Source organism: Scyliorhinus canicula, chromosome 11 (genome assembly GCF_902713615.1).
Source record: "Scyliorhinus canicula chromosome 11, sScyCan1.1, whole genome shotgun sequence".
NCBI lineage: Eukaryota > Metazoa > Chordata > Chondrichthyes > Carcharhiniformes > Scyliorhinidae > Scyliorhinus > Scyliorhinus canicula.
In genome coordinates this window covers 107,461,047-107,481,626 of record NC_052156.1, presented here as the reverse complement: position 1 = coordinate 107,481,626, position 20,580 = coordinate 107,461,047, and the positions used below count along the sequence as shown (strand labels likewise).

The 20,580-nt window shown below is 53.8% G+C and overlaps 1 protein-coding gene across 3 annotated transcripts in view; it reads left to right on the top strand.

Annotated features, from left to right (window-relative positions):
• The first annotated feature begins 6,730 nt into the window (after nt 1-6,730).
• Nucleotides 6,731-20,580, top strand: part of LOC119973262 (lymphoid-restricted membrane protein) — a 227,807-nt gene continuing 213,957 nt past the window's right edge. For all 3 annotated transcript variants that reach the window (XM_038811012.1, XM_038811011.1, XM_038811010.1), the window contains exons 1-2: nt 6,731-6,849; nt 17,856-18,480. In XM_038811012.1, the coding sequence (XP_038666940.1) occupies nt 17,907-18,480 (574 nt within the window). In that variant the 5' untranslated portion in view covers nt 6,731-6,849; nt 17,856-17,906. The remainder of the gene's footprint in view (nt 6,850-17,855; nt 18,481-20,580) is intronic.

Here is a 20,580-nt window from a genome sequence, read left to right as displayed (position 1 = left end):
GTCTGCACTTTCTCCCCGTGTCTGCGTGGGTTTCCTCCAGGTGCTCCAGTTTCCTCCCACAAGTCCTCAATGACCTGCTGTTAGGTGAATTGGACATTCCAAATTCTCCCTCTGTTTATCCGGAACAGGCAAGGGCTCTTTTGGAGGGTTGGTGAAGACTCAGTGGGCCGAATGGCTCCCTTCTGCACTGCGGGGTCCCTATTGATTCTGTGGACTCTGTCCCCCTTGCAATAAAGGCCAACATTTCATTTGCCTCCCTGATTACATTCTGTATCTGCATACTAACGTTTTTTGAGTCATGCATGAAGACACTCAGTCCCCTCTGTGCCACAGCATGCTGCAGCCTCTCTCCATGTAAATAACATTCTGTTTTTCTATTCTTTCTACAAAAATGGACAACCTCACTTTATCCCCACCTGACATTTTGACCATTCACTTCACCCACCTATATCCCTTTGCAGACTTATCCTCCTCACAACTTGCTTTCCTATCTATCATTGTATTATCACCAAATTTGGCTACCAGCACTGATCTCCGTGGCACCCGCTATAGTTTGCAACCTGAAAAATGATTGATTTATCAGGACTCTGGTTCCCGTTATTCAGCAAATCATAGAATCATAGAATCCCTACAGTAAAGAGGCCATTCGACCCATCAAGTCTGCAGTAACCCTTCGAAAGAACACTCTATCCAGGCTCACTCTGCCAGATCTGAAACTGGAACAGAAAACTGAACTGGACTAACCAGATTAATACTGTGGCTACCAGGGCAGATCAAAGGCTAGGAAACCTACGGCAAGTAACTTACCTCCTGACCCCCAAAGCCTGTCAACCATCTACAAGGCACAAGTCAGGAGTCTAATGGAATACTCCTCACTTACCTGGATGAGTGCAGCTCCAACAACACTCAAGAAACTCAACACCATCCGGGACAAAGCAGCACGCTTGATTGCTCCTCCTTCCAGAAACATTAAAACTTCCACCACCGACGAACAGTGGCAGCCTCGAGTACCATCTACAAAATGCATGACAGGAACTTGCCCAAGGTTCCTTAGCCAGCACCTTCCAAACCTATGAACACTACTATCTAGAAGGACAGGAGCAGCAGATACCTGGGAACCCCTCCACCTGGAAGTTCCCCCCCAAGTCACTCACCACCCGACTTGGAAATATATCGCCGTTCCTTCACTGTTGCGTGGACAAAATCTTGGAACTCCCTCCCTAACAGCACAGTGGGTGTACCTACAACTGAAGGACTGCAGCGGTTCAAGAAGGCAACTTACCACCATCTTCTGAAGGGCATCTAGGGATGGGCAATAAATGTTGACCAACCAAAGATGCCCACATCCCGTAAACAAATTTTTAAAAAATCTCCGTAACCTAACATGCACAGCGTTGGACACTAAGGGGCAATTTAGCATGGCCAATATACCTAACCTGTACATCTTTGGACTGTGGGAGAAAACCGGAGCAGCTGAAGGAAACCCACGCAGACACGGGGAGAACTTGCAAACTCCACACAGTCACCCAAGGCCGGAATTGAACCCGAATCCCTGGCGCTGTGAGGCAGCATTGCTAACCACCGTCCCTCTAACCAATTCTGTAGAAGGATCATTTTGATCTCAAACATTAACTCTGTTTCTCTTCACAGATACTTCAGACCTGCTAAGTTCTTACACAGCATTTCTTGTTTTTAATCCTCTAACCCCACTAATATATCACCCCTTAACCATGAGTTCTCAGGTTGGCGGGATTTTTATGCAGTTTCACTGATGCAACCATCAGTTCACTCGGAGACTCGAGTCGAGGTAAACAGTGGTTTTAATCAGCTTACAACTTTGCCTGCCTGCGATCGGTACAATACTGAATGCAGTCCAGCAGGTCAGCTGCTCTTATACTTTCTCTAAAGGGCGGAGCCACGGGCGGAGCCCGTACATGCTCCAACATCTCCCCCTGTGGGTGAAGCCACACAATGGTCCACAGATGGAGCCCACAGGGTTAATAACATAGTATAACGTAATACAGTATACTGGTGAGTTAACAATATTTATACATTCACCACATTCACCCCCTGTAAAAAAATTAAGTCCGGCAGGGGTGATGGGTTCACAAATTCAGTCGGTCTGGCGCCCGGATCGTACGTTGCGACCGACGAAGCCCTGGTGTCGCAGCCGTTTCGGGTGGCTGTGGAAGTGGGTCCGGTGCGGGCCCGGGGGTGGACTCCAGGGGCGGCTCTTCTGGAGCTTCGTTCCTGCGGACTGGTGTGCCGGGTGGAAGGGAGCACGGAAACCAAATAGGTGTGGGGGCGCTGGACATGGGAGGTTGGGCGGGATATAGTGTGGGGGGTACAGTAGTGATAGTGGTGGAGGAGCCTGCGGGCGTCAGGTCTCGGAGGGAGACGGTATCCTGCCAGCCATCAGGGTGTTCAATATATGCATAGTGTGGGTTCGAGTGCAGGAGCTGGAATCTACCAGGGGGTCAGTCTTATGGGTCCGAACGTGTTTCCGAAGGAGGACAGGACCCGGTGTCCTCAGCCAGGACGGAAGCGAGGCGCCTGTGGTAGTTCCCTTAGGGAAGACAAACAAGCGGTCATGAGGAGTCTGGTTTGTGGCCGTGCAAAAGAGGGACCTAATAGCGTGGAGCGCATCAGGGAGGACCTCCTGCCAGTGGGAAACCGGGAGATTCCTGGACCGTAGGGTGAGTAGGACGATCTTCCAGACCGTCGTGTTCTCCCACTCCACCTGCACGTTTCCCCTGGGGTTGTAACTGGTAGTCCTGCTCAAGGAGATGCCCTTACTGAGCAGGTACTGACGCAGTTTGTCGCTCATGAATGACGAGCCCCTGTTACTGTGGACATAATTGGGGAAACCAAACAGGGTGAAGACACTGTGCAGGGCTCGGATAACAGTGAGGGTGGTCATGCCAGGGCATGGGATGGCAAACGGGAAACGGGAGAACTCATCTATAATGTTGAGAAAATAGGGATTGCGATTATTTGAGGGGAGGGGCCCTTTGAAATCAATACTGAGGCGTTCAAAGGGCCGGGATGCCTTTACCAGGTGGGCCTTATCTGGTCGATAGAATCCGTGCAGATTTGGCAATCCCTGGTTACAGCTCTGACCTCCTCGGTGGAGAAGGGCAGGTTGTGGGCCTTGATATAATGGGCAAGCCAGGTGACCCCTGGGTGGCAGAGGTCATCGTGGATAGCCCGTAGTTGGTCATCTTGCGCGCTGGCGCATGTGCCGCGGGACAGGGCATCTGGGGGCTCGTTGAGCTTCCCAGGACAATATATTATATCGTAATTATAGGTGGAGAGTTCGATCCTCCACCTCAAGATCTTATCATTCTTGATCTTGCCTCGCTGCGTATTACCAAACATGAAGGCAACCGATCGTTGGTCGGTGACGAGGGTAAACCTCTTACCAGCGAGGTAGTGCCTCCAGTGCCGCACGGTTTCCACGATGGCTTGGGCTGCTTTTTCGACCGAGGAGTGTCGAAGTTCAGAGGTGGTCAGGGTGCTTAAAAAGAACGCTACCGGCCTGCCTGCTTAGTTAAGGGTGGCGGCGATAACGACCTCTGATGCGTCGCTCTCCACCTGGAAGGGGACAGATTCATCCACTGCACGCATGGCGGCTTTGGCGATGTCCACCTTGATGCAGTTGAAGGCCTGGTGAGCCTTGGCTGCAGTGGGAAAAGGGTGGCCTTAAATAGTGGGCGGGCTTTGTCCGCATACTGGGGGACCCACTGGGCATAATAGGAAAAAAAATCCAAGGCACCTCTTGAGGGCCTTGAGACAGTGAGGGAGAGTGCGTTGCAGGAGGGGGTGCATACGGTCAGGGTCGGGCCCTAGGACCCCGTTTTCCACAACGTAGCCGAGGATGGCTAGCCTGGTTGTGCGGAAAACACATTTCTCCTTGTTATAAGTGAGTTTTTGGGCGGTTTGGAGAAATCGGTGGAGGTTGGTGTCGTGGTCCTGCTGATCATGGCCGCAGATGGTGACGTTGTCCAAGTACGGAAACGTGGCCCGCAGCCCGTACTGGTCCACCATTCTGTCCATCGCTCGTTGGAACACTGAAACCCCGTTCGTGACGCCAAAGGGGACCCGGAGGAAATGGAAAAGGCGGCCGTCTGCCTCAAAAGCCGTGTAGTGGCGGTCCTCCAGGCGGATTGGGAGCTGGTTGTATGTAGACTTCAGATCCACCGTGGAGAACACGCGGTAGTGCGCAATCTGATTCACCATGTGTGCAATCCGGGGAAGGGGGTACGCATCAAGTTGCGTAAACCGGTTAATGGTCTGGCTGTAATCAACCACCATCCGGAACTTTTCCCCGGTCTTGACAACCACCACCTGAGCTCTCCAGGGACTATTGCTGGCCTCTATGACTCCTTCCCAAAAGAGACGCCGGACCTCGGACCTAATAAATGCCCTGTCCTGCAGACTATACCTCCTGCTTCGAGTGGCTACTGGCTTGCAGTCGGCGGTGAGGTTAGCAAAGAGGGGAGGAGGGTCGACTTTTAGGGTTGCGAGGTTGCATATGGTGAGCGGGGGCAGGGTCCGCCAAAACTAAGAGTTAGGCTCCTGAGATTGCACTGAAAATCGAGTCCTAAAAGGAGAGGGGGGCAGAGGTCTGGGAGCACGTACAATTGAAAATTAGTATACTCGGCGCCCTGTATCGCTAAGGTTACAGTAGTGCACCCTTGGATTTGTACTGAGACCCAGAGGCGAGGGAGATTGTTTGTTGCCCGGGAATATCGGGAGCGAGCACCGTCTTACCAGATCCGGGTGAATAAAATCTTGGTGCTCCCGGAGTCGAACAGGCAAGGTGTCTCGTACCCGTCAACCCGGACGGCCATCATGGAGCTCCTGAGGTGTTTGGGTCGCGACTGGTCCAAGGTGACTGCACTGAGTTTTTTTTTTGTTTTTTGTAAATAAATTTAGAATATCCAATTCATTTTTTCCAATTAAGGGGCAATTTAACGTGGCCAATCCACCTAACCTGTACATCTTTGGGTTGTGGGGGTGAAACCCACGCAGACACGGAGAGAATGTGCAAACTCCTCACAGACAGTGACCCGGGGCCGGGATTCGAACCCGGGTCCTCAGCGCCGTAGGCAGCAATGCTAACCACTGTGCCACCGTGCTGCCCTGACTGCACTGGGTTGAGGGTAATCGGCGGCATGATCGGCGGTGCTGGGGCGGCCCCGCGATGACTGTCCGTGCAGGTCGTACGCGTAGAGTGGCGTTGCAGATGGTGGCCAAGATGGTGGCCCCCATTGAACGAGCATGGTGGGCGGTGAGGAAGATGGCACCCAAGATGGTGGCTCCCATGGATCGCATGTGGCCGGCCGCATGGGGGAGGGTGGCCAAGATGGCGGCCCCCGTGAGTCGCACATGTTGTGCTGAGTCGGAGTCGGCAGACACGCTGCCACATTACGGGGTCTGCGGGACTGAGAGTCGGTGGATCGGGTCTGTGAGTTCGAGTGTTTAGGCTTGGCCAGGCAGACCTTGGCGAAGTGTCCTTTGCGCCCGCAGCTGCTGTAGTTCGTGTTGTGGGCCAGGCAGTGCTGCTGGGGGTGTTGAGGCTGGCCGCAAAAATAGCAAGGTAGCCCCCCATGATGAGCGGGCGGCCGCGCGGCACAGGCCTGGGGTAGTCTCTGGTCAGGGGCCCACAAGGGAGTCGCGTGATCAGCCGGGAACGCAGTGAGACTCTGAAAAGCGATGTCCAGCAAGGTCGCCGTTTTTACCATGTCATTCAGGTCCTGGGCCCCTTTATCGAGCAGGCACCGCCTCACATAGTTCAATCTGACCCCCGCAACGTAAACGTCTCGGACGGCAGGCTCCATGTGCTGAGTGGCCGTAACGGCCTGATAGTTACCGTTGCGCGCGAGGGCTTTGAGGTTGCGCAGATAGTCATCCAGCGACTCCCCTGGGTGCTGGCGGCGAGTGGTGAAGATATGTCGCGTAGATGCGTTTGAGTATTGCGAGGGCCTCTCTATAAGAGGTGGCTTCGTCGAGCTGGGCATAAATGCGATGCTCACCCGTGCGTGGAGGAAACTCAATTTCTGTTCGTCCATGATGGATGACGTCGACGACATGGCAAGGTAGGCCTTGAAACACCGAAGCCAATGTGAAAAAATTTCTTTCGCCTCTGCAGCCTGTGGATCGAGCTCCAGTCTGTCAGGTTTGAGGGCTGACTCCATAGTAGTTCTTTAAATTGATTAAATTGATGCGACTATCAATTCACTCGAAGACATATGTCGAAGTAAACAGTGGTTTTAATCAACTTACAACTTTGCCTGCCTGCGACCGGTACAATACTGAAGGCGGTCCCGCAGGTCTGCTGCTCTTATCCTTCCTATAAAAGGGCAGAGAGGCGGAGCCCGTACGTGCTCCAACATCTCCCCCTGTGGGTGAAGCCACACAATGGCCCATAGATGGAGCCCACAGGGTTAATAACATAGTATAACGTAATACAGTATACTGGTGAATTAACGGTATTTATACATTCACCACATTCACCATTGCTTCCGAAACACATGCCACCTGCGAAAACCACCATCTGTAACTGCAACCGGCTCTCTACTTCCACCATGAGGCCATGCACAGGTCCTGAATGCTTACTCAGCCTGACAATGCTGGAGGCTGAGGTGCTCACAACCTCCACTAGAGGGAGCGGTGGGGTCCATTGTAGTTAAGGCTACAATTTCTGGCTCATCAAAGGCGAGGGGCGGGGAACGCGCCCTATTTAAACCGGGAGCGAGTCTCTTTAACTCAGGTCTGGAGGTCCTGCCACGCTTTCTAATCAGCGCTGAGCCATCCCGGGGAGCGAGCAAACGCTTGGATAAGAAGGTGATTTATGACATAACATCGGAACATATTAAAACGTGGGAGTGGGCCCCGTATCTGTCCCTAAACCATATTTAATAACCTGTGGGTTGTTTACATCTTGTTTCAACCTCCTTTGACAGCTGGTAGCTCTGAATAGGATATTTCAACCTATTCGATAGAGGTTGCTTTTTAAGCCCCAAGTTCTTTATGCACCCGACCAAGTTTTGTTCCTAGCGTCCAGGACCTGTCCGTACCTTGTGTGGGGAGCTAGCTGTGAGAAGTATGTTTGTTTCCATGTCTCAATTTAAAAATAAACTCTGCATTCCCGTGCAGGCGAACTTTGCCATATTCTTCCCAGCCTCGGTTATGGATCTTGAGCACGTCCACTTAAAAGCCTAAAGCCACTCACCCACCCCCCCCCCCCCCCCCCCCCGCCAATTAAATAGCATTCCTTTTTGAAATCTCCAGAGTCAAACTTCCAGAGTAAAGCAACAAAAAAAATTTACAAATGAAAAAGAGGTGCCTGGATTTTGAGGGCACTTTTCGAGGGACTTTGGGAGCTGCAGGCCAACCACAGTTTGACTTCTAGCTGGAATTTTAAAATTGTCAAACTACCAATTAATAAATGGTATTATTGAGGATGGTGGAGGCGTAGTGGTATTATCACTGGATTGATAACCCCAGGTTCAACTCCTGCTCTGCCAGCTGGTGAAATTAAAATTCAATAAAAATTTGGAATTTAAATCTCTAATGACGGTCAAATTTAAATTGGAATGAATAAATCTGTAATTAAAAGCTAGTCTCAGTGATGATAACCACGGAACTATCACCGATTGTCATAAACGTCTACCTGGTCCTTCAGGGAAGGAAGTCTGCCGTCCTTACCTGGTCTGGCCTACATGTGACTTCAGACCCACAGCAATGTGGTTGACGCTTAAAAGCCACTCGGCTGAAAGCAATTAGGGATGGGCAATAAATGCTGGCCCAGCCAGCAACTCCTGCATCCCAATAAATAAATAAATTCACTTCAGATTCAGTAAGATCTGTGGAGAGCGAAAGAGTTTATTTGTCGGGATGATAACCTTGCTGCAAGTGGTTGGAAAGAAACCGCTTTTTCCTGGCCAGAAAGTTAGGGGGAAATGGGGGATGGGAAGGGGAAAACTTGAGGAGAAGAGCAGGGATGCTTAAGTAATAAAAGTGCTAATGCCTTAAGGCAAAAAGAGGTGATAGACAAATATAAGAACAGTAGATGAATTGAAGGGAGTTGGAAGTGTTCAGCAGAATAGTGGACAAAAGAAAGCCTTCCATTTATATAATTCTTTTCACAACCACTTGACCTCTGGAAGCAAAATGCTTTGAGGCGGTCAGTGGAATTCTACCTGAAGCGTAGTCACAGTTGGAATGTCGGACACACAACAGCTAGTTTGTGCACAGGAAGCTCCCACAAACAGCAATGTTGTAATGATCAGGTAATCTGTTTTTTTTTGTTGTAATTTTGATTGTGGGTAGCAACCCTGCCTCTGAGCCAGAGGTTCTGGGTTCAGGTCCCACTCCAGGACTTGATGGACAAGGAAGGTGTGTTCATAATGTGGCCAAAAGGCTGATTATCAATCTGTAAATGCTTCCAATATGCCTGTGGCAGGTGGTAAGAGCAGGTGAATGGATGAGTTTCCTTGTCTGCCAGAACTCCGATGTAGTACAGCAGCCTTGCCATGTTCAAAGGCACTATGGTAAGCGACCTCCTCACTTTGAGGGATTGCTGGAGAGGGAGAGAAGTATTAGCCAGGGCACGGGCTAGTTCCACTGCCCTCCTTTGAAATAATAGCAAGGGATCACTTGTATCCATCTGGGAGAGCAGATGGGGTCTTAGTTTAATAATTTAACATCTCATCTAAAATGCAGCACTTTTGACAGTGGAGCAGCTCCTCGGTACTGCATTGGAGCCTCAGCTTGTGCTCTACTGTATTGGAGCCTCAGCTTGTGCTCTACTGTATTGGAGCCTCAGCTTGTGCTCTACTGCATTGGAGCCTCAGCTTGTGCTCTACTGCATTGGAGCCTCAGCTTGTGCTCTACTGCATTGGAGCCTCAGCTTGTGCTCTACTGCATTGGAGCCTCAGCTTGTGCTCTACTGCATTGGAGCCTCAGCTTGTGCTCTACTGCATTGGAGCCTCAGCTTGTGCTCTACTGTATTGGAGCCTCAGCTTGTGCTCTACTGCATTGGAGCCTCAGCTTGTGCTCTACTGCATTGGAGCCTCAGTTTGTGCTCTACTGCATTGGAGCCTCAGCTTGTGCTCTACTGCATTGGAGCCTCAGCTTGTGCTCTACTGCATTGGAGTCTCAGCTTGTGCTCTACTGCATTGGAGCCTCAGCTTGTGCTCTACTATATTGGAGCCTCAGCTTGTGCTCTACTGTATTGGAGCCTCAGCTTGTGCTCTACTGTATTGGAGCCTCAGCTTGTGCTCTACTGCATTGGAGCCTCAGCTTGTGCTCACATCCTGGAGTGGGACTTGGAACCTGGAACCTTGTGACTCAAGTGCGGGTACTATCAAGTGAAGCACAGTTAACATGGCTCTGAGGGTGGTTCAAAGTAGGAAAAAATCTACTAGATAAAGAAATATGGAAAAATGTGTAAAAAAAAAAGGTAGGGTAGGCCCCAGGGTATGAACGACCCCACTGGCTGTATTTAATGAGCATCACCATCCCAAACATTAGCCCATACCATCTTAGTTTTTGTATGCCTTGTGGTGCTCCTGGCATGCCCTTCTGCATTCTTTGCTGAACCAATGTTAAGCCCCTGGCTTGGTGGTAATGGTAGAGTGGGGGATATGCTGAGCCATGAGGTTATAGAGTGCGATTGTATACAATATTACTGTTGATGGCCCACAGTGTCTCCTGGATGCCAAGATTTCAGCTGCCACATCTGTTCAAACTATATCTCTTTTAGCACGGTGGTAGTGCCACACAACACATGGAGGGTATCCACAAAGTGAAGACTAGGACAGCATCGGCAGATGCATCCGTGGTCGGTAGACTTGAGGACAAGGTCAAATAGACTTTTCCTTGTATTGGTTACCTCACCATCTCTGACATGCTCTGCCTGGCATCAATCAGCTTAGTCAGCAGCGGTGCGACTGAGCTATTCTCTGTGATTGAAGAACCTACCAACGTGCAGCCTGTGCCGTTGCTATCATCGTGGTAACTTCCAGTTGGTGTTCAACATGCAGGAGCACTGGTTCATCAGCAGAGGGAGTGTGAAAGGTGGTAATCCGGAAAATCCCTTGCCCACATTTGACCAGAGGCTTCATGGGTCTGGGGTCAATGTTGAGGACTCCTGGTGCAATCCCCTCCTGACTTAGCCCTCAGTGCTGCCACTTCTGGTCGGTATATCCTGCTTGGGGGATGGAACACACACACAAATTGTGATGGAGGAAACCGGAGCACCCGGAGGAAACCCACGCACACACGGGGAGAACATGCAGACTCCGCACTGACAGTGACCCAAGCCGGGAATCGAACCTGGGACCCTGGCGGTGTGAAGTAACAGTGCTAACCACTGGGCTACCGTGCTGCCCTGTTGCTTGATTAGTTGGTGGCACAGCTCTCCCAATTTTGGTACAAGCCGTCCGATATTCGTAACAAGGACTTTGCAGGGTCGATTGGCCAGAGTGAGCCAATGCTGGGTGGTCTGAGCTGTTCTATTGCTTTTTGATTTGATAGTGATCTTGAGTGCTTTTCGAGGCCAGAACAGTTAAGGATGGCAATTTTCCCTCCTTAACGGCATTAATGAAGCAGATGGGTTTATATGACAATCTAATAGTTTCTTGGTCACCATTACTGATGTGGAGATGCCGGCGTTGGACTGGGGTGAGTACAGTAAGAAGTCTTGCAACACTAAGTTAAAGTCCAACATGTTTGTTTCAAACACCAGCTTTCGGAGGACTGCTCCTTCCGCAGGCTAGCTTACTGAGGCTAGCTTGTTCCAGATTTATTAATTAATTGAATTTAAATTCCTCCACAGTAGGATTTGAACCAGTGGTCCCGAAGCATTACTAGGGCCCCCGAGTCATCAGAGCAGTAATGTTGCAGGACCTTCTTAAATAAATCCATGTTTGAATCCCTCCAATCAGGCTTCTGCTCAGTCTGCTCAAGCAGGTCTTAGTTACAAATGACGTATGTGACTGTGCCAAAGTTCAACTTTACCACCTCAGCGATCTGCCAGCAGCCTTGATACATTTGGCTCCACCCCCCCCCCACCCTTCCTCGGATCCCTCCTCGGACTCCCCTCCCGCCCTCGGGAGGGCCCTCGCCCACCTTCCCTCCCCTGGGGGCGGGGGGGGGGTGACCCTCGCCCTCCTTCCGCAGGGATCAATTCTGGGTCCTCTGGTGTTTGTGATTTTCATTTAATGACTTGGATGAGAGAGTTGAAGGGTGGGTCAGTAAATTTGCAGATGATACGAAGATTGGTGGAGTTGTGGATAGCGAGGAGGGCTGTTGTCGGCTGCAAAGAGATGCAGAGCTGGGCTGAGAAGTGGCAGATGGAGTTTAACCCTGAAAAGTGTGAGGTTGTTCATTTTGGAAGGGCAAATCTGAATGCGGAATGCAGGGTTAACGGTAGGGTTCTTGGCAATGTGGAGGAGCAGAGAAATCTTGGGGTCTGTGTTCATAGATCTTTGAAAGTTGCCACTCCAAGTGGATAGAGCTGTGAAGAAGGCCTATGGTGTGCTAGCATTCATTAGCAGAGGGATTGAAATAAGAGCCGTGAGGTGATGATGCAGCTGTACAAAACCTTGGTCAGGCCACATTTGGAGTACTGTGTGCAGTTCTGGTTGCCTCATTTTAGGAAGGATGTGGAAGCTTTGGGAAAGGGGCAAAGGAGATTTACCAGGATGTTGCCTGGAATGGAGAGTAGATCATACGAGGAAAGGTTGAAGGTGCTAGGCCTTTTATCATTAGAACGGAGAAGGATGAGGGGCGACTTTATAGAGATTTATAAGATGATCAGGGCAATAGATAGAGTAGACAGTCAGAGACTTTTTCCCCGGGTGGAACACACCATTACAAGGGGACATAAGTTTAAGGTGAATGGTGGAAGATATAGGGGGGATGTCAGAGGTAGTGGGGGCATGGAATGCACTGCCTGTGAAAGCAGTTGAGTCGGAAACATGAGGGACCTTCAAGTGGCTATTGAATGGGTACATGGATTATGGTAGAATGCTGGGGTGTAGATTGATTAGTTTTAATCTAGGACAAATGTTCGGCACCACAATGTTGGCCGAAGGGCCTGTTCTGTGCTGTATTTTCTATGTTCTATTTTCTACGTTCCCTCCCCCTGGGGAGGGGGGGGGGGGGGGGGGGGGGGGGGGGGGAGGGGAGGGGGGCACTCGCCCTCCTTTACTCCCCTGGGGGTCTCTCGCCCTCCTTTACTCACCTGGGGGTCTCTCGCCCTCCTTTACTCCCCTGGGGGTGTCTCGCCCTCCTTTACTCCCCAGGGGGTCCCTCGCCCTCCTTTACTCCCCTGGGGGTCCCTCGCCCTCCTTTACTCCCCTGGGGGTCCCTCGCCCTCCTTTACTCCCCTGGGGGTCCCTCGCCCTCCTTTACTCCCCTGGGGGTCCCTCGCCCTCCTTTACTCCCCTGGGGGTCCCTCGCCCTCCTTTACTCCCCTGGGGGTCCCTCGCCCTCCTTTACTCCCCTGGGGGTCACTCGCCCTCCTTTACTCCCCTGGGGTCCCTCGCCCTCCTTTACTCCCCTGGGGGTCCCTCGCCCTCCTTTACTCCCCTGGGGGTCCCTCGCCCTCCTTTACTCCCCTGGGGTCCCTCGCCCTCCTTCCCTCCCCCAGGGGTCCCTCGCCCTCCTTCCCTCCCCCGGGGTCCCTCGCCCTCCTTCCCTCCCCCGGGGTCCCTCGCCCTCCTTCCCTCCCCCGGGGTCCCTCGCCCTCCTTCCCTCCCCCGGGGTCCCTCGCCCTCCTTCCCTCCCCCGGGGTCCCTCGCCCTCCTTCCCTCCCCCGGGGTCCCTCGCCCTCCTTCCCTCCCCCGGGGTCCCTCGCCCTCCTTCCCTCCCCCGGGGTCCCTCGCCCTCCTTCCCTCCCCCGGGGTCCCTCGCCCTCCTTCCCTCCCCCGGGGTCCCTCGCCCTCCTTCCCTCCCCCGGGGTCCCTCGCCCTCCTTCCCTCCCCCGGGGTCCCTCGCCCTCCTTCCCTCCCCCGGGGTCCCTCGCCCTCCTTCCCTCCCCCGGGGTCCCTCGCCCTCCTTCCCTCCCCCGGGGTCCCTCGCCCTCCTTCCCTCTCCCGGGGTCCCTCGCCCTCCTTCCCTCCCCCGGGGTCCCTCGCCCTCCTTCCCTCCCCCGGGGTCCCTCGCCCTCCTTCCCTCCCCCGGGGTCCCTCGCCCTCCTTCCCTCCCCCGGGGTCCCTCGCCCTCCTTCCCTCCCCCGGGGTCCCTCGCCCTCCTTCCCTCCCCCGGGGTCCCTCGCCCTCCTTCCCTCCCCCGGGGTCCCTCGCCCTCCTTCCCTCCCCCGGGGTCCCTCGCCCTCCTTCCCTCCCCCGGGGTCCCTCGCCCTCCTTCCCTCCCCCGGGGTCCCTCGCCCTCCTTCCCTCCCCCGGGGTCCCTCGCCCTCCTTCCCTCCCCCGGGGTCCCTCGCCCTCCTTCCCTCCCCCGGGGTCCCTCGCCCTCCTTCCCTCCCCCGGGGTCCCTCGCCCTCCTTCCCTCCCCCGGGGTCCCTCGCCCTCCTTCCCTCCCCCGGGGTCCCTCGCCCTCCTTCCCTCCCCCGGGGTCCCTCGCCCTCCTTCCCTCCCCCGGGGTCCCTCGCCCTCCTTCCCTCCCCCGGGGTCCCTCGCCCTCCTTCCCTCCCCCGGGGTCCCTCGCCCTCCTTCCCTCCCCCGGGGTCCCTCGCCCTCCTTCCCTCCCCCGGGGTCCCTCGCCCTCCTTCCCTCCGTCGGGGTCCCTCGCCCTCCTTCCGTTCCCCCCGGGGTCCCTCGCCCTCCTTCCGTTCCCCCCGGGGCCCCTCGCCCTCCTTCCGTTCCCCCCGGGGCCCCTCGCCCTCCTTCCGTTCCCCCCGGGGCCCCTCGCCCTCCTTCCGTTCCCCCCGGGCCCCTCGCCCTCCTTCCGTTCCCCCCGGGGCCCCTCGCCCTCCTTCCGTTCCCCCCGGGGCCCCTCGCCCTCCTTCCGTTCCCCCCGGGGCCCCTCGCCCTCCTTCCGTTCCCCCCGGGGCCCCTCGCCCTCCTTCCGTTCCCCCCGGGGCCCCTCGCCCTCCTTCCGTTCCCCCCGGGGCCCCTCGCCCTCCTTCCGTTCCCCCCGGGGCCCTTCGCCCTCCTTCCGTTCCCCCCGGGGCCCTTCGCCCTCCTTCCGTTCCCCCCGGGGCCCTTCGCCCTCCTTCCGTTCCCCCCGGGGCCCTTCGCCCTCCTTCCGTTCCCCCCGGGGCCCTTCGCCCTCCTTCCGTTCCCCCCGGGGTCCTTCGCCCTCCTTCCGTTCCCCCCGGGGTCCTTCGCCCTCCTTCCGTTCCCCCCGGGGTCCTTCGCCCTCCTTCCGTTCCCCCCGGGGTCCTTCGCCCTCCTTCCGTTCCCCCCGGGGTCCTTCGCCCTCCTTCCGTTCCCCCCGGGGTCCTTCGCCCTCCTTCCGTTCCCCCCGGGGTCCTTCGCCCTCCTTCCGTTCCCCCCGGGGTCCTTCGCCCTCCTTCCGTTCCCCCCGGGGTCCTTCGCCCTCCTTCCGTTCCCCCCGGGGTCCTTCGCCCTCCTTCCGTTCCCCCCGGGGTCCTTCGCCCTCCTTCCGTTCCCCCCGGGGTCCTTCGCCCTCCTTCCGTTCCCCCCGGGGTCCTTCGCCCTCCTTCCGTTCCCCCCGGGGTCCTTCGCCCTCCTTCCGTTCCCCCCGGGGTCCTTCGCCCTCCTTCCGTTCCCCCCGGGGTCCTTCGCCCTCCTTCCGTTCCCCCCGGGGTCCTTCGCCCTCCTTCCGTTCCCCCCGGGGTCCTTCGCCCTCCTTCCGTTCCCCCCGGGGTCCTTCGCCCTCCTTCCGTTCCCCCCGGGGTCCTTCGCCCTCCTTCCGTTCCCCCCGGGGTCCTTCGCCCTCCTTCCGTTCCCCCCGGGGTCCTTTGCCCTCCTTCCGTTCCCCCCGGGGTCCTTTGCCCTCCTTCCGTTCCCCCCGGGGTCCTTTGCCCTCCTTCCGTTCCCCCCGGGGTCCTTTGCCCTCCTTCCGTTCCCCCCGGGGTCCTTTGCCCTCCTTCCGTTCCCCCCGGGGTCCTTTGCCCTCCTTCCGTTCCCCCCGGGGTCCTTTGCCCTCCTTCCGTTCCCCCCGGGGTCCTTTGCCCTCCTTCCGTTCCCCCCGGGGTCCTTTGCCCTCCTTCCGTTCCCCCCGGGGTCCTTTGCCCTCCTTCCGTTCCCCCCGGGGTCCTTTGCCCTCCTTCCGTTCCCCCCGGGGTCCTTTGCCCTCCTTCCGTTCCCCCCGGGGTCCTTTGCCCTCCTTCCGTCCCCCCGGGGTCCTTTGCCCTCCTTCCGTTCCCCCCGGGGTCCTTTGCCCTCCTTCCGTTCCCCCCGGGGTCCTTTGCCCTCCTTCCGTTCCCCCGGGGTCCTTTGCCCTCCTTCCGTTCCCCCCGGGGTCCTTTGCCCTCCTTCCGTTCCCCCCGGGGTCCTTTGCCCTCCTTCCGTTCCCCCCGGGGTCCTTTGCCCTCCTTCCGTTCCCCCCGGGGTCCTTTGCCCTCCTTCCGTTCCCCCCGGGGTCCTTTGCCCTCCTTCCGTTCCCCCCGGGGTCCTTTGCCCTCCTTCCGTTCCCCCCGGGGTCCTTTGCCCTCCTTCCGTTCCCCCCGGGGTCCTTTGCCATCCTTCCGTTCCCCCCGGGGTCCTTTGCCCTCCTTCCGTTCCCCCCGGGGTCCTTTGCCCTCCTTCCGTTCCCCCCGGGTCCTTTGCCCTCCTTCCGTTCCCCCCCGGGGTCCTTTGCCCTCCTTCCGTTCCCCCCGGGGTCCTTTGCCCTCCTTCCGTTCCCCCCGGCGTCCTTTGCCCTCCTTCCGTTCCCCCCGGGGTCCTTGCCCTCCTTCCGTTCCCCCCGGGGTCCTTTGCCCTCCTTCCGTTCCCCCCGGGGTCCTTTGCCCTCCTTCCGTTCCCCCCGGGGTCCTTTGGCCCTCCTTCCGTTCCCCCCGGGGTCCTTTGCCCTCCTTCCGTTCCCCCCGGGGTCCTTTGCCCTCCTTCCGTCCCCCCCGGGGTCCTTTGCCCTCCTTCCGTTCCCCCCGGGGTCCTTTGCCCTCCTTCCGTTCCCCCCGGGGTCCTTTGCCCTCCTTCCGTTCCCCCCGGGGTCCTTTGCCCTCCTTCCGTTCCCCCCGGGGTCCTTTGCCCTCCTTCCGTTCCCCCCGGGGTCCTTTGCCCTCCTTCCGTTCCCCCCGGGGTCCTTTGCCCTCCTTCCGTTCCCCCCGGGGTCCTTCGCCCTCCTTCCGTCCCCCCCCCCCCCCCCCCCCCCGGGTCCTTCGCCCTCCTTCCATTCCCCCCCGGGGTCCTTCGCCCTCCTGCCCTCTCCCGGGGTCCCTCGCTTTTCCTCGCGCCTTCCCCCCCTCCCTGCACTACTACTGCCCAACTGGGTGGGTTTGCTCTCACCTGGTTCTGTTCTTAACTACCTAATGTCAGAGTATCAGTGGCAAGGGGAGGTGGTGGCATACTGATGTTGCTGGACTAGTAATCCAGAGACCCTCGGTAATGCTCTGGGGGCCTGGGGTCAAATCCCACCCCAGCAGATGGTGAAATTTGAATTCAATATGATGATGAAACCATTGCTGATTCTTGTGAAGATTTGTTCAATCCCTTTGTCAAACAGAGTTGATAGATCAGTGTGATAATAGTGTACGGATAAATAATTGGAGCCAGGGGTTGCTTATAATCAACAAGCCCCCTTTAGGGAAGGAAACCTGCTATCCTTGCCTGGTCTGGCCCACATGTGCAAGGCACTCAGTTTGAGAGCAAATAGGGATGGGCAATAACTTCTAACCCAGCCAGCGATGCCCACATCCCATGAATAGAAGACGTCGCTCCCGTCTCCCGCACTGTTACTTCTGAAAAAAGCACTCGTATAAATACAAAGTCTTTCTTTCTTTTCTCATCACTGTGCATTTGCCACTCATTAGTTCAAATCCCTAAACTATCCAGATGATTATTTGTTCTGCTTGTCTGTAGTATGCAATCCCATGTATCCTCGGGATGTTTCCTTACACTATTACCACTTGGCTCAGCTGTTTAGCAAAGCAAGTGAGTCTGTGCCATGTACCTTATACCACCTGTAGTAGATGTCTATTGCTACTTTCTCCTCATTTCTGCAGGGAAAGTAAGAAAGATTTGCATTTATTTAACACCTTTCATAACCTCAGGACTCTACTTTTTTTTCAATTTAGAGTACCCAATTAATTTTTTCCTATTAAGGGGCAATTAGCGTGGCCAATCTACCTATCTTACACATCTTTGGGTTGAGGGGGTGAAACTGACGCAAACACGGGGAGAATGTGTGCAAATTCCACATGGACAGTGCCCCAGAGCCGGGATCAAACCTGGGTCCTTGGTGCCGTGAGGCAACGGTGCTAACCACTGTGCCGCCGTGCTGCCTGGATGAAGTACTTTTTGAAGTGTAGTCACTGTTTAAAGTAAGGAAAACAGCCCATTCGCGCGCACGTTTTCACAAACAGCCATGGGATAGTGACCAGCTAATCTACCTTTGGTGCTGTTGATTGAGGAATAAATATTGGCCAGGATCACCAGGGAAAACTCCCTGCTAATTGAGATAGCATCACCTCGAGAGGAGTTTCCTGAGTTTTAAAGTCTTGCCGGAATGGTTGTACTTTTGATAGTGCAGTACTCCCTCAGCACTGCTGTATTTAAAGTGTCAGCTTCAATTTGAAATTCTATTCTCTGGAACCTTTAGCTTCCAAGGCAGGAGCACTCCAAATGAGACATAGCTGACACCTGTAACTGTGCATCTCTAGAATCAAGTTGTGAATCATTATTATTGAGTAAAGTTTGATCTGTGTGCGGGTGTAGTTTAGAAATAGCCCTGCATTTTTCTGTTGTTTCCAGGTACTTCAATGTTCAAGAGTGAGGTATTCCCTCAACTCTTCAAACAAAACCATGACCAGCAAGCGCCATAATCCAGTGGACAGCATTTGCCGAAAAATTCAAACCATTCAAAGGAGGGATAGGGTGTCCAACCCTGTGTTGAAAATTCCCAAATTCCGCTCCAGAAACTTTGAGAGCCCTCAGATCAGCCTCAAGAAGAACATGGAGGTGATTCTAAGGAATAGGAAGGTCGACAATCACACTGTGCAGCAGGAGGTGAATATTGCCGTTGCTAATTGTACCTCATCACCTGAAACGTCAGGTCAACAAAGAAATGCAAGGGGAAGGCCTGCCTTGGTCAGTTCTACTTACACGGTTGTCAGCTCAATTGGAGAAAAGGTCACCAAGCCGCTGCATGGCTGCAGAGCTCCGAGCAGCTCAACACCAGTTAACGAGAGTGAAAGAAATGTTGCCATCTTGAGCCAGCCCCACTCAGCCATTATTAACATTGAACATCGTATACTGGCCAGCAATGACTACAGTGCTGCGTGTAGTCCAGTGAACACCACCAACTTTAATTTCTACACCCATTTGCACAGAACACAATCACCTGTAGCAAAGAGATTATCCCTGGATGAGACCAGTGGTAAGTGAATAAAGAAGAAGTTGTCACATGCATAGCTTTAAGGGTGTGATTTTATATCCCCCGTAGGCCGATTTAGATTCTAGAGTCTAGCGATACAAACAGTTTACTTTCAAGGGGAAACTTGCACAACCTCCATATGTACTTTACAGAACTCAATTTCACAACATGTGTCTGATTTGAGCACAACTGGTCCCCTACCATCTGAATTAATGTAAGTAAAACATTGATAATGAGAAAATTAATGGAACTAAAAAAGTGATTAATCCCCAGGACTTGACTGTTTCAATCCAAGGGTGTTAATGGAAGTAGGGGAGTACATCGTAGAAGCCCTACCTATAATCTTTCAGAGCTCCCCAGATTGAGGAGTCGTCCTTCTGCATTGGAAAATTGCTCATGTCACTCCACTTTTCAAGACGAGTGAAAGAGGAAACTAGGGAATTACAGACTGGCTAGCCTAACATCTGTGGTGAGGAAATTCTTGGGAATCTATTAATCAGGGATAGGGTAACTGGACAACTCAAATTTTCAGTTAATCCGGGAGAGTCAGCATGGATTCATGACGGGTAGGTCATGCCTGACAAACCACATTGAATGTTTTGAAGAGGCAACTAAGGTAACGGGCAGGGGAATGTCTGTGGATGTTTATATGGACTTCCAGAAGGCATTTGATAAAGTTCCATGTAAAAGACTGTTAACTAAGGTAGAAGCTGGGCAGCACGGTGGCCTAGTGGTTAGCACAACCGCCTCACGGCGCTGAGGTCCCAGGTTCGATCCCGGCTCTGGGTCACTGTCCGTGTGGAGTTTGCACATTCTCCCCGTGTCTGCGTGGGTTTCGCCCCCACAACCCAAAAATGTGCAGATTAGGTGGATTGGCCATGCTAAAAAGCCCCTTAATTGGAAAAAATAATTGGGTAATCTAAATTTATTTAAAAAAACTAAGGTAGAAGCTCATGGAATTGAGGGCAAATTACTAACATGGCTGGGAAATTGATTGAGTGGCAGGCGACAGAATGTAGGGATAATGGGTAGGTACTCAAATCGGCAGGATCTGTGTTAGGGCCTCAATTGTTCACATTATTCATTAATAAAAGTCTGATGACACAAAGTTAGGTGACATTATAGACAGTGGTGTAGATATCAGCATAAAATTACAAAGGGATATTTATAGATTAGGTGAATGAGCAAAACTGTGGCAGATAGATTTCAATGTAAGCAAGTGCCTTTTGGACCAAAGACGGATAGATCCGGATACTTTCTAGATGGTAAGAAGCTAAATTCAGTGGATGGCCAAAGAGTCCTGGGGATTCAGGAGCATTGATCTTTAAAATGCCATGAACAAGTGCAGAAAGTAATCACAAAGGCTAATGGAATGCTGGCTTTTGTATCTAGAAGCTTGGAGTACAAAGACACAGAAGTTACGCTGCAGCTTTACAAAGACCCAACTTGGGATACTGTAAGCAGATCTGGGCACCGACACCTTAGGAAGGATATTTTGGCTTTAGAGGGAATGCAGTATAGATTTATAAGAATTATACCTGGACCTCCGGGGTTAAGTTATGACGAGCGATTATACTTATCAGGCCTGTTTTCTCTAGAATTTAGAAGGCTAAGGGGTGATCTGATTGAAGCCTTCAGGGTATTAACAGGAAAAGACAGGATAGATAAAGGTAAACTGTTTCCACTAGCTGGAAATTCTAGAACTTGGAGGCATAGTCTAAAAATTAAGGCCAGATCATTCAGGAGAGATGTTAGAAAGCACTTCTACACAAAAGGCTTGTAGAGGTATGGAACTCTCTTCTACAAATGGCAGTTGATGCCAGATCAGTTCATTTTAAATCTGAGATAGATGGAGTTTTGGTGAGCAAATATATTAAGGGGTATGGGCCAAAGGCAGGTATGTGGAGTTAGGCCACAGATCAGCCATGATCTTATTGAATGGCAAGTCAAGCTTGAGAGGCTGAATGGCTTACTTTTCCTATGTTTTTATCAGTCACTCCCAACTGAATGTTTGATTTTGCCTACATTTATATTCGTGTGTGGGGTGTACTTATCCATTGCTGCAAAAATATTACAGTATTATATCTGGCTATTAGTTGAGGG